General features: G+C 40.0%; 1 protein-coding gene across 2 annotated transcripts in view; it reads left to right on the plus strand.

The window, feature by feature from the left end:
* Window positions 1–345: 345 nt before the first annotated feature.
* Window positions 346–17773, plus strand: part of RELN (reelin) — a 485569-nt gene continuing 468141 nt past the window's right edge. For both annotated transcript variants that reach the window (XM_016219582.2, XM_087821107.1), the window contains exon 1: window positions 346–792. In XM_016219582.2, coding sequence (XP_016075068.2) covers window positions 567–792 — 226 coding nt within the window. In that variant the 5' untranslated portion in view covers window positions 346–566. The remainder of the gene's footprint in view (window positions 793–17773) is intronic.

The raw sequence follows: 17773 nt of genomic DNA on the forward strand, positions 1-17773 counted from the left end.
CCCTCACGGCAGATTCGCGGGCCCCGTGACCCCCGACAGCGCCCTCCGACCCCGTCGGCTCGCGCCCCTCAGCAGCCCTTCCGGGTGCGACCTGGGTTCAAGCGCCGCACCCGGGAGGCTGCGCCCCGCACCGCGCGAGGTGCGGGCCAGGGAGCTCGAGAGGGCGGGGGCTGGCGGGCGCGCGGGGGGCGGCGCTCGGGGCGGAGGAGCAGCCGGGACTCGCGCGGCGGCGGCGGGGGGGACTCCGCGCCCGGGGCTTTAAGAAGGTGTGGAGGGGGGCGGGCGCTTTCCCGGGACTGGCCGAGGGGCGTTGCGCAGAGGCGGCGGCGGCTGCGGCGCGCAGTGGCTTGGACGACGCGCTCTCAGCGCCCGCAGCCCCGGCCCCGCTCAAGCGCGGCCCAAAGAAACTTTGGGAGCCGCGGTCTCCCGCCGAACTTCCCTGCGGGGCTCCGCTCCCGAGCTCACTCTGCTCCGGTCCGCCGCCTTCTCGCCTTCCCTCCGCGCGGCTTCCCGTCCCGGCGTCTCCAAAACTGCATGAGCGAGCGGCGCTCGGCGCGCGCGGCGGCATGGAGCGCAGTCGCTGGGCCGCGCGGACTTTCCTCCTGGCGCTGGTGCTGGGGGCGACGCTGAGGGCGCGCGCGGCGGTGGGCTACTACCCCCGCTTCTCGCCCTTCTTTTTCCTGTGCACCCACCACGGGGAGCTGGAAGGGGACGGGGAGCAAGGCGAGGTGCTCATTTCCCTGCACATTGCGGGCAACCCAACCTACTACGTACCGGGACAGGAATACCATGGTAGGTACCGCGGCATCTCCGCGCTCGCCACCCGGCCGGTGCGCCCGCGGAGCAGCGTTTTCTTCTCCTTTTTCCGAGGGGCTCTTTAAACAGAACCAACCCTCCCCTCAACATTGCGCCCTGTGGAGGGACACAGAACAAAGTTAGTGAGAATCGAGCCGCGAGTTGGGGTTTATTAACTACCTTCCCACACACCACACTCTCCTCACGCGTCTATCGCTTCGCGAGGAGCTGGTACTTGTAAGAAATGCCTGAGCCTTCTCGGTGTCGGGTCTTTGCCCCTCACCCCTTGTTCGTGCAGCGGACCCTCTGAATGAACCCGCGCACCTTGCTTCCTCAACCCCGGTACTTGAATTCCAGACCTTTGTCTTGCGCCCGGTTCCCCCCGGAAGGGTCCCGGATGACGCCGGGGCTGGCACCGCGCTTTTCGGACGGTCTGGTGACAGGTTGACGCGCCGGGTCTTCTGCCGCCCGGCGCGGTCGCCAGCCCGCTGCAAAGTTCCCGCTGCTCCGCGGCCGGGGGTCCCTCTCGTTTCATTCAGTATCCAGCAGCCCCCGGAGGTAGCGGCTGCTCCCAGCTCTCTATTCTTTTAAAAGTGTTTAAATGTCAGTAATTGATGCTTTTCCTGCTTCCTCTGTCACTTTAAACGTGCTGTTTATATTTAGAATGCTCTCTGTGATATTTATTAATGACTTCGTCTTTTATTTGCACAGCTTTAAATTCCAGGTAGGGGCTGGAAGGTCCTTATAATTTAAAGATATCTTTTAAAAAGGGACCATTATGGAGTCCTTCATCAAAATTAAATATTAATGAAGAAATAAAATTTAGCTCCAAGAAATACAATTTTATGTGGTGCATGTATTTTTAATGTTTTAAACTAGTAAATCTAGTTTGTGGGAAAATAAAAAGGCATTGTCTGTTTTCTGTATTTCTGCTGGAACTTCTTAATATTTCACTTCCATGGAGCATTTAAGCCATGACAGGCACTACTTAATAAGAAGCTCAAGGCAAAAATTCTTATACCTAACCAAATAGAAACTATTGTCTAGTAACCTCACACTACAGTTTCCACCTCTTGTAGGCTAACAGTTATTTACATAGCAGGAGACAATCCACGGACCAGCAGGCATTTCAGATAACGATGCATATAAAAATGAAGAATCCTTAAGTTTTCATTTTTTTTTAAAAAAAACCCTTTGTATCTACTTTAAAATGTTAAGCCTAAATAAATGCTTCCTAAAGATTTAAATGAGTGCTTTTACAACTTTCTTGTGGCATAGTGGCAGCCTCATCTGTAAAGCAGTTTAATTTGGTGGAATTTTAGACTTTGGAAGATTAATTTTCTGTAGTAGTCTCTTCTTTAATAAAAAGGCATATTACATTCTTTTCCTAAGAGCAATCTAGTGTTTTTCTGGGGTCATAAGACTGTTTAAGTGTAAAGACCAGCCAAGATGGCAACCCAGACCTAACCCAAGGGCTGATTGAGCGGGTCAGTCTGTGTAACCCTTAGCAAAGGTGCTTGCCTGTTAGTAGCTCTAAGTGAGAGTGGTAGGGAACTGAGCCAAGGCTGGGCTAACAGGTATGATTGTCAGGTAGTGATGGAAGACCATGTGATAATACAAAGCCTTTTTCTGTGTGTGTTTTCCCCTGTTTTTTACATCCTTTGTAAGGTGCCTGCATAGAAAACTTAAAAATATCAAAATATGATATAGTACTTGCTTTTGCGATAAATCTAGCAAATGTAAGTCACCCTAAGTCTGACCATAATCACATCCTTAAATTTGAAAAGGGATGGATAATATAGAGTGAGAACAAAGTGTAATACTTCAAGTTGGACATTGGGGGGAAAGTCTTGATTTGTACCTCTTGTCCACTACCAGAAAAGGTAGAGAAATTTTATTATGTAAGTTTAAGAAGATCAAATTATGATAAGGTTTGAGAATATTTAATGTCAGATATAAAATTCCTGTTATCTATTTTATCAATATTTAGATTTTGAAACTGGCTACAATAGCAACAGATCTTCAGTAAGAGTTTTTCCTTGTAAAATGTTCTACAGGTAGAAGAAATGTTTAAAAATGAAACAGTGCTTACATGTATCTCTTTTTCTCTTAGACTTTTAAAAATTAATTAGATAGTATCTTTTAAGAATTGAGCTGCTGATAACTGCTTAAAATTTAACCTAACATACCTTTGTGGTTGATTTCCTTTTATATGAAAACAAAATAGGTCATTCGGCCAAAAATTTTTAAAGCTAAGAAATCAGTAAAATATTAGCATGAGGCTTCATTTCTAACCTTCTAAATCTTTAAAACATAGCAGTCTGTAGAAAAAAAATCATTCTTATCTATTAACATTGAACTCAGCATTAGGAGGAATCTTGTTTGGGCACAGCTCATGGCTGTCTCTTTTTTACCTAAAAGAATGCATAGAGATAGATAGAGGTGGTATGTTCAGCGATACCCAACACAGAACATCACTGTAAATGAGACTATGTCAGCTACCCTCTGACACTTGTGCTGTGTGACAGAGCTTGGAATGTGAAATGGAAAGGCAAATATCAGTCTGGTATGAGTGGTTCAACATTATGGCTCTCTGTATGTCATATTTATTAGAGGTTTATATTGAAAATCTTTTGAAAAAAACAAAACCAAAAATATAATACTGAAGAATTTGAAGCTTGTCTAACAGAATTGCTACATATTTCCAATGTTAAGTAGTGTGTACACCTATTTTACTTCTACTAGTTCTCATCTCTTAATTAAGGGGTGTCATTCGGTACCCCTGTTGTTATCTTCCTATATCTTTTAAACTCTGTTGTCTCTGACTCTTGAGATGGCATTATTAGTTGCAACAAACTGTGGTGTCTTTTCATGAGCCCACCACACCACCACAGTGCAGAAGCTCATCAAAAAGAGGTCTCATATAACATCCTACTGAATTAAAAAGAAAGGTCTCAGGGTCAGAATATTTTTGTAGAATTTCCTTTTTTTGCACAAATCCAAAAATATTGTCATTTTCCACAACATGGTTTCCAGGCCCAAACCTGCAAATTCTTTTTTTTTTTTTGGTAGAAAGTTGCAAATGATGGGAAAACAGGAAATGGAAATGTAGATGGGGCAGTCAGGTAGCCATTCTCTTTCCCAGTGATGCCTGGTGATTCACTGCTCCTTTTCCTAGGAATTAGGGCTGTATTGTGAAACAATCAAATGCTGAGTTGGTGTCTGCTTTCCTTTCCCAGGCTAATTCCTCTTTCTCACCCCTACCTGTCAGGTATCTTTTTTTGTTGTTGTTTCCAGCCCCTCCCCCCATTTAATTTATAGCGACTATGTCAATATTTGTCAATATTAAATTCTCCTACAGTTTCAATTACAACTGTGGAAAGATGTTTTTTCCTTTTTGTTTAAAAGAATTTTGGCATCATTTTGGGATAGAAAGACTAGATACCACTGAAATCATGTTAGTAAGGACCCATCAACTCACAAGATTGGCTTTACTCAGTGACCATCAGAAGGAGAGGTCAGACCTTAGGAAAAAAACATATATGAAAGCCAAGCATGGATATATGAGTCTGCACAAAGTGCTTGAACTTTGGTGAGACAATTTATCTGAATTTTTAAAAAATAAATTTTTAAATTGAGGTTACATTGGCTAATAACATTATATAAATTTCAGGTGACTAGAATCTCTGTTCTTATGGTGGCATAAGGTGGGGGAATGTTCTATTATAGTGCAAAATATGCTCTAAAATATTAATTGAGGGGAAAAACTCTTCTTTAAGCAGAAATGAATTTGTGATACGACATGATGCTTTTAAAAGGGGATTTTTGTATTTTGTAAATCCCATATCACTACCGATAGTTCTTTCATGCTACATTTCCATCCCATTACTTATTTAATCATATTGTGGGGTGGGTGGGAAAATCAGTTCCTACTGCTAAAACTGAACATTTACCTGAAAAAAAGATGTAATCAGGATAAAGTATTTAGGGCACTTTGTTGTAACAATTGCCAGTATTACTATTATACATACATATGTTCTGGAATCAACTGGTTGTTACTTAAAAATCGCTGTTCAAAGGCAGTGCAGTATAATGACCTTTCAAATACAGAAATAATGTAAGTCAGACATAATCTTTGGTAATATACTCCAGATTAAATTCCCTTCAAATAATTGATTTTAATACTTGAATTAAAGTCATCTGCTATTGCAAAGGTAACTGTTGATCAGATGTGTGGTTATTTATCCTTTTTATGTCTCAGATGCAAGGATCAGTATATTTAAACTCTCCGAATCATTTGTCAGACACAATTTATAAGTGAACTGCAGCTGTGTGATTCTTGTGTATGACTGTGAAAATTGAGCTTTTTGAAGCATTTTGCTCTACTTGTCATGTATTTCATCTCACTTTCTACCATTTAGTTCAAACACATTTCACTGAAGTGGTTTAGATTGTTTCTTAAATCATATAAATGTTGCTTTAATTTATATTTCTTGTGTGTTTCAATTCCAGCCATTAACTAAAAAAATAAAAAATAAAAAAACCAGGTCTTTAGAATTATCGAAAACAACTTATTTACGCAGATATTCTTACTTCATTCACCACACTACATTACAAGAAATTATTTAATTAGAATATTTCCCTCCAATTTTTATGAATCTTTCTTTTAAACATTTTTATTTTCATTAAAATGTTAAAGACTAAAATAAGAAAGTTATTTAATCCTACAAGTATAATTTTTACAGAACTGTCTTATTCAAATTTTTTTTTTCATCTTTAAAGAGTAGGTGATAGGTATTTTAATAAGATTTTAAAGTGAATATACTATTGACTTTTAACTTTTTTCATAAATTAGTTTTATTCAAAAGGAATATCTAAAATCTGTCTTGCTTTTTTCTCTCTAGAACTGGTCAAGTTTATAGAATGATCTGGGAAGTGGTTTAGGCTGTGTCTGAGTGATGACATAACACACATATAAAGTAGGAAATGCATTTATCTAAATATTTTGATTTCAAGAAACATTTGAGTGATTAGTCCACCTCCCCCCAATTTTAGAATCATTTATAAAATAACCAAAGTGTATGATATTAATCTAATCAACCTCAGGTGACGAAGTATTAAAAACACCTTTTCAGCAATTAGAATTGAATCTTCAAATATGAAGATCCCATAGTGACTGTTCAGTTATCAATTATATAGCATATATTGCATATTAAGCTATAATTATTCTTCCAATTATTTCAGATGCTATTGTGACACCTATTTATTATGTCTTTAATCTTCACAAATATTTGCTGATGCTCTGACCCCTTTATTTCAATTTATTTACATTTGAAAAAACATAAATTGAGTGACCAGTACTTTTTGAACATTGGCATTAAAAAAAGTTGTATAGCCTGGCCAGGTATGGCTCAGCAGTTGAGCATTGACCTAGGATCCAGGAGACTGAGGTTCGATTCCCGGTCAGGGTGCATGGCTGGGTTGGGGGTGCGATCCCCAGCAGGGGGTGTGCGGGAGGGAGCCGATCAATGACAACTCTCATCATTGATGTTTCTATCTCTCTCTCTCCCTCTCCCTTCCTCTGTCTGAAACCAATAAAGATATATTTTTAAAAAAGGTTGTATGTATTCTCACACAAAAATATAAAGTTTTTTTTTAAATTTAAAATTCTTTATGTCATACAGAAATAGAAAAAATGATTGGCTCTACACTCTGTCAGGAAAAGGAGAACGGCAGAATGTATTTGTTTGGATGAGTATGTTCAACCTGAACAGAGAGAAGTGATTTAGGCTGTGTCTGGGTGATGACATAACACACATATAAAATAGGAAATTCATTTATCTAAATATTTTGACTTCAAGAAACATTTCAGTGATTAGTCCACCTCCCCCCAATTTTAGAGTCATTTATAAAATAACCAAAGTGTGTAATTTTAATCAACCTCAGGCAAAGAAGTATTAAAAACACATTTTCAGCAATTGGAATTAAATTTTCAAACATGAAGATCCCATACTGACTGTTCAAACACAGGAATGATGTTTTGTTTTTAAATTATTCTTCATTCTCAGGAAATTCCCTATGACATGATCTCATGTTGGTGTCAGTTATGTATCTCTGAGAGTAATTTTTGTCATGGTCACCTGCCATGCCCATCTTATTGAAGGCAGAGCTTCTGACGGGTTGAATGCTGTGCTTATGGGTTAACTAGTTATTTCTAAAATGTGTGGTTCTCTAAAGCTATACAGTTTTCTTCTTTATTTGATCCCCTGTAGAAATCAACTGCAACAGTTGGACTTGGGGGTGTGTGGAAGGATCAGTAGAAATTTTGGTTTGTGGTTTAAGGTAGCACGGATCACTCAAAAAACAAAGCTCAGGTAGCTAGAGTGCTTTGAATGCCACAGAAAGGAAGTTATGGGAACTCCAAGGTTCCAAAGTAAACCTTGAAAACCCAGGTTCTCTTTTAATGCTGACTTAGCTCTCCTGAGGAAAATAAAAGTTTATTTTTAAAACAAAATAAATTAAATTTATTGATTAGAGGGTTCTTTGAAACTATATGAGAGCTCATGAGTGTTTCAAATAGGACTGGTTATTGATGACATTGGCGCCCTCGTCTCAAGTGACATAGAGAAGGAGTGATAATGGTTTACCAATAACTGCTACACTCACATCAGAATCATCTCTCTCTGCCTTTGTGCTCTGCCCCTCTCCCTCCCTCTGTATCTTACCTGCTTTCTCCCTTGGCCCCTCTCCTAAGTTTTTTTATTGTCTTTCCTCTTTTGCTCCCTTTCACCATGTAACAGGTCCTTGCTTTTCCTCTCCTCTTTTCTCTTTACAACTCTGCTTCTTTGCTTTCTAGTCTTTCTCTTTTTCTTTCTTCCCTTCAGATTTTCTGTCACCATTTCTACTCCCTTTCTCTCATCTGAAACATATCAGTACATTTATATAAATTATTGTACTCATTGGATATTTGCAATAATAGAGGTGGGTGAGTAGGTTTTTTTTTTTGCTCTTTAAAAATTAATGTTATCTTTCTGTGACACTTACTTGCCCTTTTTGAAAATTATGGGTTAGCTATTCCTAATAGAAAAGTGGGCCCTTCCTCCTGTGCTGTGAAATCTCTCAGAAGTACTTTCAAGCCTGTAGCTGTTTAATCCTGAGTTAGCTTCTTTCCCCATTGTCAGTTGTGTGGTCAAACTGCAGAATCTGATGTTTGTGCAGAGCAGCACATCTATACACCATGAGGGAGAGTTGTAGAAATTAGAAAACTGCACAGTGAATTAGCTTGGTTCTAAAGGCAACTCAGTTCACGATGCCTTGAATGCATAAGTGTATAGAGTCTTTTCTACTAAGTTGATGACAGACTGTCTCTATCACCTCTGTCACCTCAAGTCATCTCATTTTCTTGCTCGTCTCATTGCTAAGGCTCATAATTGCAGTTGCATAGCTATGAAATAGTGATGTTGCCGTTGTAGGTAGCTGGCATTCAACAGAAGTAAAAAAGGGGCTGGGGGACCTTGGTATAAGACACACACTTGATTGGGAGTCAAGTAGCTCTGAGGTAAGTACCACAGTCTTTCTTGAACAATATCGGTTTTATTGTTTTGTACCATGCAAACTCTAATGTCTATTCCACCTCAGAAATTCAAAGATTCCTCGGCTGAAAGCTCAGACTTATAACACTAGAAAGAGAAGTCCAGGGAGGCACAGTGATGTAGTGGAAAGAGTTCAGGTATTGGCAGCAGAGAGACCGTGTGTATATCTGTTCTGTGCCACTTTCAACTGTGTGCCTTTAGCAAGTTGCTTATTCTCTCCAAGCCTCAGTTTTCTCATTTCTAATCTAGAACTAATAATAGCTTTATTTCAGGGCTACAAATATTAAATAAGGTAAAACATATAAGGCACCTGGTACTTATCGAATAAGTAGGTGCTTATCAAATAGTAGTTTTTATCATCTGGTACAGTCACTCGACATTAGATAAGGGCATTTGAAGGATTGTATATACCTAGAGAAGCTCTTTCCCCCATGCCTGTTCACTTTGTGCCTTGTTGATGTGGTATGTTTCAAGGGAAATTCCAAATTGGGCATATTGAGGAGGCTCACAAAATAAAATAAAATAAATAGACCCACCAGCAAATACATATTATCAGAAAGTGCTTCCAGCCAATATATATATGACTTGCCTAGAATTTAAAGAGTTAGTATTAAACTTAGCCAATTCCTAAGTCAAACCTTCCTGTTCTCAATTGGGTAGTCTTCCTTAGTTGATGGTCATGATAAGAACCACATTTTGTGCCAGGCTGGGCATGGCTCAGCAGTTGAGCGTCAACCTATGATCCAGGAAATCATGGTTCGAATCCCCGTCAGGGCACATGATCGGGTGTGGTCTCGATCCCCTGTGTGGGACATGCAGGAGGCAGCTGATCAATGACTGTCTCATCATTGATGTTTCTATCTCTCTCCCCTCTCTCTCTGAAATCAGTAAAGATATATTTAAAAAAACAAACCACATTTTGTGTATTTAGGTGTTAGTCTAGGAAAGATGTCAAAATAAGTAAACAGCAACTTCAGAGTTTAATATATTTTGTCAAATCATATAAAATATGTCTCCAACCTCATGTAAAATAATTTTAAAGTATAAAACTATTTCAGGCAAACTAGAGAACTAAGAGAGATTGATTTTGATAGTGGATTCAGAGTTCCCCAGGTCCTCAGGGACTGAGGGAGGAAACTTAAATCCACAAGTGGGTAGGTGGTGAAGTAGAAAGCTACTTCACTTACAATAAAAAATATAAATGTTAGGATAAAGGCATTGGCTGGCCCAGTGCACTCTGTCCACTGTAGCAAAGCTTATGTAGGTGGGCAAATGACTATTAGGTGCTTTGGAACATGGAGTTAGATAATCTCAATGGCAGATTCCAGTATCTAGGAAAGCTGCTCTATCCAACTCATGTCAGTAGGCTGGTTGGTATCTCCTTTCCTGGACAGAATCAGAGGAACATTGTCCTGTTTCTAGACTCTATAATGCCCTGTTTTGTGGCATTGATTGCTTGTTTCTCTCCAGTCATTACCAGAATTCCCTTTCTGACTGATTTTGTCGAGAACAACTATGAGTACAGTCAAAAATATTCACATCCAAGGCTCCCTTGCCATGTAATTTACTGAGAAGTGGAAGTCTACTGGGTAGGGTCTTTAGAAAGATTATTGATAAAATTGATAAAGATGATTTTTAAATAGATTCAGCAAATACTTGCTTTTTGCTCTCCTCTTACCCATTTATTCTAGGCAGGATATGGTACAAACATCTTATGACCTTGAGGATAATGCTTACATGCTAAAGATGGTGGGTTAGGAGTTTGGAAGGAGCCTGGGCCTTTGTTTATACCTTTGAGCAGCTGTACCAGCCCTGGAAGTCCTCTTCTGCACTTCCTGTACCGTAAGAAAAATGAATCAGGTTCCTGTTATTTATAGCTGAATATAATCCGAATGATTTCTTATAAGCACACATATGACCCAGTTTACATTCTCTTTTAGGTCAGTTACACTTGTATCAAGCTCTGAATTGCTCTGGTTCTCCCGTAGAATTGCTTTCTGTCACCATGGTAGAACTAGGATGTTTCCTAAGACACCTGTGATAATATATTTTCAAAATATCCCTTAAATTGTATGACTCCTGCAGATGGCAAAATAGTGCATTTTATGTTAACTTTTTAAATAATGCTTTGAGAAGGTAACCTGTGCCTGACCTCCAATTTCTGGAGTTTCTTACGTAACTCACAATTTATGCTAGTTAGTTTCCTTCACTGAACCTTGTTTCCTGACAGTCCTATCTTTCTAAAATGCATTGTCACCATATGTAAATCCTGTTGACATTTAAAGTACTTAGATATGTGACATAGCTGTAAATGTGAGCTCTGCCCCAGCCTTAACCTTATTTGTCATGTCTGGCTCAGCCTCTAGGACCAAATCCAACATTGTCATTTGTCTCGCTTGATACATTATCGACAGAGGAAACAGGCATCTCGGTCTTACCTTCAGGAACATGTAATCTTTTTGTTTATGCCACTTTTGTTATGAATGTTGAACTATCCTATGGTCATAGTTCCAGTTCTTTTCTTGCTTCCTTTCTCTGTAAACACTTCCTGCGTTCTCATCCTGCAAAAAGATGTGATATGTCCAGTGTTTGTGATGAAGGAATATAAGGAAATTAGTTAGTTTTAGGCTCTTTTAGAAAAAGTGTGTTCCCATTCTCATCCCAAGCACTGATACCATCAAAATATTTTTAAAAAGGCAACTCAAGGGTTTAGAAATAAATTAATAATGACATTAACAACAGCAAATCCACCCGGCCGGGCGTGGCTCGGCGGTTGAGCGTCGGCCTCGGATCCAAGCAATCAGGGTTCGATGCCCTGGTCAGGGCACATGCCCGGGTTGCAGGCTCAATCAATGACTCTCATCATTGATGTTTCTGTCTCTCTCCCTCTCCTTTTCTCTCTCTGAAATCAATAAAAATATATTAAAAAAAAACAACAGCAAACCCTAAATAACATTTAGTATGTGCCAGGCATTGATCTAACTGCTTTACATATATTAATACCTGTAATTCTCAGAACAACCTCCCGAGGTAGGTACTATTCTCTTCCTTTTGTGGATGTAAAAACTGAGTCACAGAGAGAGAAATGGTTTGCCCAAGATCACAGAGCTATTATGCAGTCCATCTTGCTCCAGAATCCATACTTTTAACCAGTATGCATTTAGTTTTAGAAATGATAATTATTTCAGGAAAGGGATAATAAAAAGGAGTAAGAGACATTTATATATATATATATATATATCTTTATTGATTTTAGAGAGAGGAAAGGAGAGGGAGAGACAGAGATGGAAACATCAATGATGAGAGTCATTGATCGAGCCCACAACCCAGGCATGTGCCCTGACCAGGAATCGAACCCCGATCACCTGGATCCTAGGTCGATGCTCAACCATTGAGCCACGCCTGGCCGGGCAGTAAGAGACATTTTAAGAAAGAAAAAACAAGAAAAAGTAAAAGCTAATTCTGTTATTTAAAACAAAAATTGAAAAATCAAACCAGAAAGTTGACATCCATGCCTAACAAGGCCGGAATTGTATAGTACTAAATATTCCTTGACAAGACATTATCTTCTAGGTAAAGTACAAAGGAAAGATATCATTTAGTATACTGCTGCTCTGAAAGAGTTCAGGTGCCTTCAAAATATGGTGACAAATATAACAACGTAATTCGCAAGTTGTATTCAAATTTATTTTTGATGAATGTAACTTATAAAAATTTTAAAGTAAATAGTAAATTTGTTCTCTGACTCACCAAAAGAACTTGAATAGAGAATTATAAAGTTAGAGAAACAGTTTAAAAGGTTTTCATTGAAGTTCATCTATTTGTAATATATTTCTTTTTTTAACATATTTCTGAAGTGTTTTCAGCCTGGAGGTAAACTGAGTGATGTACATAATGAAAGTTCCGGGCGATAACCCAGAGGTTTCTGCAGTGTCAGACCTGCTCGCTAGTCAGAGGTCTGCTCGCACAGTGATATTGACACCAATGGCATAACATTTGTTTTGTACTTGCCTTTGTAGGGTTGTTTTTTATGTGGATCAGGTCTTTAAAAATCATCACTTTACGTTGAACTCATTTGAGTGAGAAAAAAAGAGCAACTGCCAAGCAACCTGTCCTGCCCTTGCCCCCCAGTAACTCACCCAGGGCGAGGTCAGCCCTAGGCTTTGTGGCAGTCAGGCAGGGGCGACACATGAGGGATTGCCAGGCTGTCAGTGTCTGGTATAGAGAAACGGGGTCTGCCCTTGGGTCATAATTAGGTTAGTAATACAAAAGTTTCCTCATTCGTCACTATTATAGTTTATCCCGAAGTTTGCCGTCAGATCTGAACTGAGGTTCACTGACACCTGGTAGAAGCTAAAATCAGACGGTGGAGGAGAAATTCAGGTTGATAACTTCCTATGTGGAACCTGCAGAGGTGCTCAGAGAGCCTGAAGGGAGGCCCATGCTTTCACTAGGAGAGAAAAAAATTTGCCTTAGACTTTCGCAAAAAGATAGTAGCCTTTATAAAGATATGACAGCTGTCAGGGGGTGGAGGGGGTGCAGGGAGGGAGGACTAGATGAAAGAAGGTGAAGGAATTATCCAGAGAACATACACGCATGACTCAGAGACACGGACAACAGTGTGGTGATGGCCAGAGGGAAACGGGGGCGAGGGTGGGGGGAGAGACGGAGGTGGGCAAAGGGGGGGAAATGGGATATCTGTAATAGTATAAACAATAAAAATAAAGTAAAATAAAATTAGAGAAGGTCCATATGTAGATGTTTTCTTTTCTCAGGTAGGACAAATCTGATCATTTCTCCTTTTTAGCATTTGCTAGTGAACTGTGCCGAGTTGTAGTTCTAATGGGCAAATCTCTGAGCCTCAAGGGTGGGATCGGAAGCCCTAGAACTGCTTGCCTGGTGAGCTGGCCCGATGCAGGCATTAAACCTTTTAGAATATTTCTCTCAAACACAAATGGTTTATGTCGGCCTTTTAACCGAAACTGTGAGACAGTTCAATTCCAAAGAAATTGTGAAATATTTTAAACACACGGAAAACTACAAGAAACAAAAATTCAAAATTGGTATCACTAATGAGTACCCAGGGGATGCGTGTCTGTATTCATTGAAGTAAAGTACAAATGCTCTGGAGATCAAGTTCTTCGCGGTTGTTAAAATTATACTCATCGATTTGACCTGCATTGCTGAGTTATTTTTGCTCTAAATAAGTTTGTCCTGTCCCACTTATACCAGTTGTTCCCAAGAGTTTTTACAACATAATGAAAAACATGGAAACCCCACAAACACAGAAGAATAGGAAATCTTGAATGAGGCACATGCTTGGCCACCATCCTGTAGAAACAGTCATTAAAAAGTCCTTACTTTAATTAATTACAGACCAATAAGTGTCTATAGTGAATAAAAGTAATTAAGGATGGTTACTAAATAACCATGGAATATTACTAAATAAAGGAATTTCTTAAGCTTTTGTTTTGCTAATATGATAACAGCCTCTAAACCTTTACTTTTACTTATGGTGGAAAACTGACCTGACTTGAAGATGTATGAGTTTTATTAGCTACATAGAACTATACAGTTGGAGATTATCAGGTATATCAGCTACTGTGGTTGCCAACCATAGAAACACACATCAGCTAACTTGGGTGACAAGCGTTTATTAATAGGAGGCGGGGTAACTTGCAGAATGGAAGGAAATTCCAAACATTAGACTTAGAAATGATGATAGTATATCAAGGAGGGAGTGATCAACTATTAAAGGAATTGTGGTGGTAAGAACCATGATTTTCTGGATATTTACGTTTTTCTGGCTTTTTTTCTGATTTTCAGGGTTTTCTGGCCCCAGAGTTGAGAGGAATCCTCTCCAGCTCTTTTCCTTTCTTGTGTCACTGAATTCTTATTCCTGGGACCACAGGTCTCATTGCCCTGCCTGGGGTATGGCTATCCCACTGACATGGATGTTGGGGTGGGAAGGATATATCTCCAAAGAAAATTGAGGTGCTATTACCCCAAAGAAGGTGGAGTAAGTATAGGATAGACAAAAACAACAGATGACTGCCACAGTGTTTAAGGAAAAAAAAAAGATGTGCAGTGATCTCTGAGATAGCAAGGTGCTGTGTACAATACAGACCAATGCGGAGAAGTGCTGGTCCCTGGGGTACTATAGCATCCTTCATCAGATGTGAAGATGTTCATGATTTTTGTGTGGAGAGGAACAGGGAGCAGAACTATCCTCTTATTACATATATAGATCTAGCCTAAAAGTGATTTATTGTGCTTCTGTAGTTTTGTGAATTGTCTGATTCCCCTCTGAGATCTGCACAGTGCATTACAGACCGCCTATCCTTGTATGTGAAGCTCACATTCTCTGGGATGTGTATGCCCAGCTTCACTTCAAACCCCCAGGAAACTTGCATTCAGTGGCCTGCCAGGGAACATGAAAGGTAAATTAATGAATACATGATTCTGTCTTGATGTATCACTATAGACAAACCATCCCTACATTCCCCAGGAAGATGTCAAAGTGCTTCTCTCAGTCTTCAGCTTACCAGGACCAGGGCACCACTTGTCACAGTTGATCACCCTTCTCCTTGACACACTTTTATCATTTGGCCTCTGGAATTTCCTGGTTCCTCCCCACCTCCATTCTCCACTCTCCATTCTCAGGTTCCTTTGCTGTTTCTTCCCCTCAACTCTGCCCTTGCTCCTTTCTCCTTTCTCACCTGCCCTAACTCCCTAGGGATGCCATTTATTCTGATGCTTTAAGAGCTGTCTACGTGCTGATGATGGCCTGGACTCCTGTGTCTTACTCCCTACCCAGCATCTCCACGTGGATGTCTATTGGCATCTCAAACTTAATATACCCCCAAATGAGCTTCTTGCCTCCCCTTACCCTGTCACCCCCAAAGTAGCTCCTTGAATCTCCTCAACTCCATTATTGCTGAATTCCTACAGCTGTTCAGTCCCCAAACCTCCTTTCTCTAACACCCAGAACCTGACATTGCCGCCACCCCTCTCACCTGGATCATAGTAGCTCCTAGTCACCGGCCCTGTTTTATACTTGCTCACCTTCATTCTAGTCATAAAACAGCAGCTGGAGTGATCCCATTAAAACCAAAACCATGCCACTCCTTTGCTCCTTACCTAGGGCAGCTGTGCATCCCACCAAGTTGCCGGAACAGGCCTGGCCGGCTCTGTTTTCCCAGTGTCTCATCTGGGTTAGCATTTTTTTTAATCCTCACCTGAGGATATTTTTGCCTTTGAGAGTGGAGGAGAGGGAGGGGGGAAAGAGAGAGAGAGGAGGAGGGAGGGAGAGAGAAACAGTGAGAAAGACATCAATTGGTTGCGCCCCTACCAGGGCTGGGGATCGAGCCTGCTACTGAGGTACCTGCCCTTGACCGGGAGTTGAACCTGCAGCCCTTCTGTCCGTGGGCAAGTGCTCTACCCACTGAGCCAAACCTGCCACGGCCGATTTAGCATTTTTAAATGACAAATTCTGTCATAATTCTATCCATCCCTTTCGTTGCTCCCCATCTCTGAGAAAAGCGATAGTCCTTGGCCTATAAGACCCTGTCACACCTGGCCCCTCTGTTACTTTTCTGACCTTAGATGTTACTACTTTCCTCTTACTCTTCCACTGAAGCCATGAGGACCTCTTTTTTTTTGTTCTTCAAGCTCATAAGGGGATGAGTCCCATCTCAGGGCTTTTGCACTTGCTGTTCCCTTTTCTAGCATGCTGTATCCCACAGAGCCCCATGCTCCCTCCCTTCCTGATTCAGGTTTCTATTCAAAAGCCACCTTCTCAGTGAGACCTTCCCTGACCACACTATTTAAAACCGTGGTCCCCCTCTTCCCCAATACTCTATATTCCCCTCGACTGCTTTATTTTTTTCATAGCTGATTTCATCATCTACATATTTTACTTTTGACCTGTTTGCTTTCTGTGTGCCTTCAGTATAATGCCTTTATGCTCCACCAAGATAGGGACTTTCGTCTGTTTTGTTTGCTGCTCTGTGGCCAGTGCCTAGAATAGTGCTGGCACATAGCAGGCACTTTAAACATTTTGAGTTAATGAGTCAATGAGCAAAAATAACACGTAGGAACCCTGTCAAGTCTCAGTTATAGTTAAAATTATTGTGTGAAAATGATAATTCCAAAACAAAGTAATTAAGATAATATAAAGATGGATGTGTGAGTACAATTTCTAAATTTTGGTTTTTGATCCCATGATGACAGTGTTTTAAGAAATCTGAAAATCATGTTTCTACTTTCCCACCCTCCAAACTTACAAAATTCTCGTGACTTTTGTGAGACTATGTAATGCTATTTATAGTAGCCTGTTGGATTGGCTTTGCTCTAACTATATGTTAGCATATCCAAAAAAGTTCTCATAGCAATTAGTGACTATAATTATTAATAGAAACTATAACAGACTTTAAGCTCTTATTCCCAGAAGCTCCTCTATGCTGCACCATAAATAAATTAGAAACAATTTTGATGAATGGGTAGCTACTTTGTATTCATCTGAAAGGGAATAAATAATGGGAAGAACAAGGACCAAGTAGCTTGGCTCCACCCTCAACGGATCCGTAATAACCTTATAGACACAGAGAAGGACAATCAAAGAGTTTCTTAAAAGATTTCATCTTTTAAGAGAAATTTATTTGGGCAGAGATGAACCTACAAAAGGAACAGCAACTGAAAATTTTGGATCTTCATTAAATTGCATTTATTGTGTTCATCAGAGTTTCCAAACTTGTGGATATTGACATGAATGTTCCCAGTTGCTGTTCATGAGAATTACTAAGATTTAAATAGATAAGACTTAAATTTTTTTTCTACTCTATTTCTAACGTATTTGAATACTTTAATTTATGAGCTTTTGAAATAAAAGGAGACTTAACTTTTAGAGATTTGTTGTGAGGTATAGCACACGTCCTCAGGGAACTGCCTCAGTTCATTTCCAACTTCACATGTTCAAGCTATGTGGCCCTGAGCAGGTGACCTCACCTCTCTGTGTCTGTTTTCTCTTCTGCAAAAGAGCACTGATGATTGGATCTGTCTCATAGGCTTGTTATGAAACTTCAGTGAGATAGTGCATACAAAGGGCAGCACAGTACTTGGCACAGATAATGTTAAGTATTATTAATGTGACATACTTTCTGATTTTTTTCCTGTAAGGGTCTATATTTACAGTAATGGAGTTTATAGTCTTTGTTCTCTTAACATTATGTGCTCATTATATTGACATTTAAAAAACATAATTTTAATGACTGCATAATATTCTCTTGTATGGTTGTAGCATGATTTATTAATTTATATATGTTTGACATTTTGGGGTATTTTTATTTTTTTTCAATGTTATAAACACTATAATGAATATCTTTGTA

Source organism: Miniopterus natalensis, chromosome 10 (assembly GCF_054644295.1).
Source record: "Miniopterus natalensis isolate mMinNat1 chromosome 10, mMinNat1.hap1, whole genome shotgun sequence".
Classification (NCBI taxonomy): Eukaryota; Metazoa; Chordata; class Mammalia; order Chiroptera; family Miniopteridae; genus Miniopterus; species Miniopterus natalensis.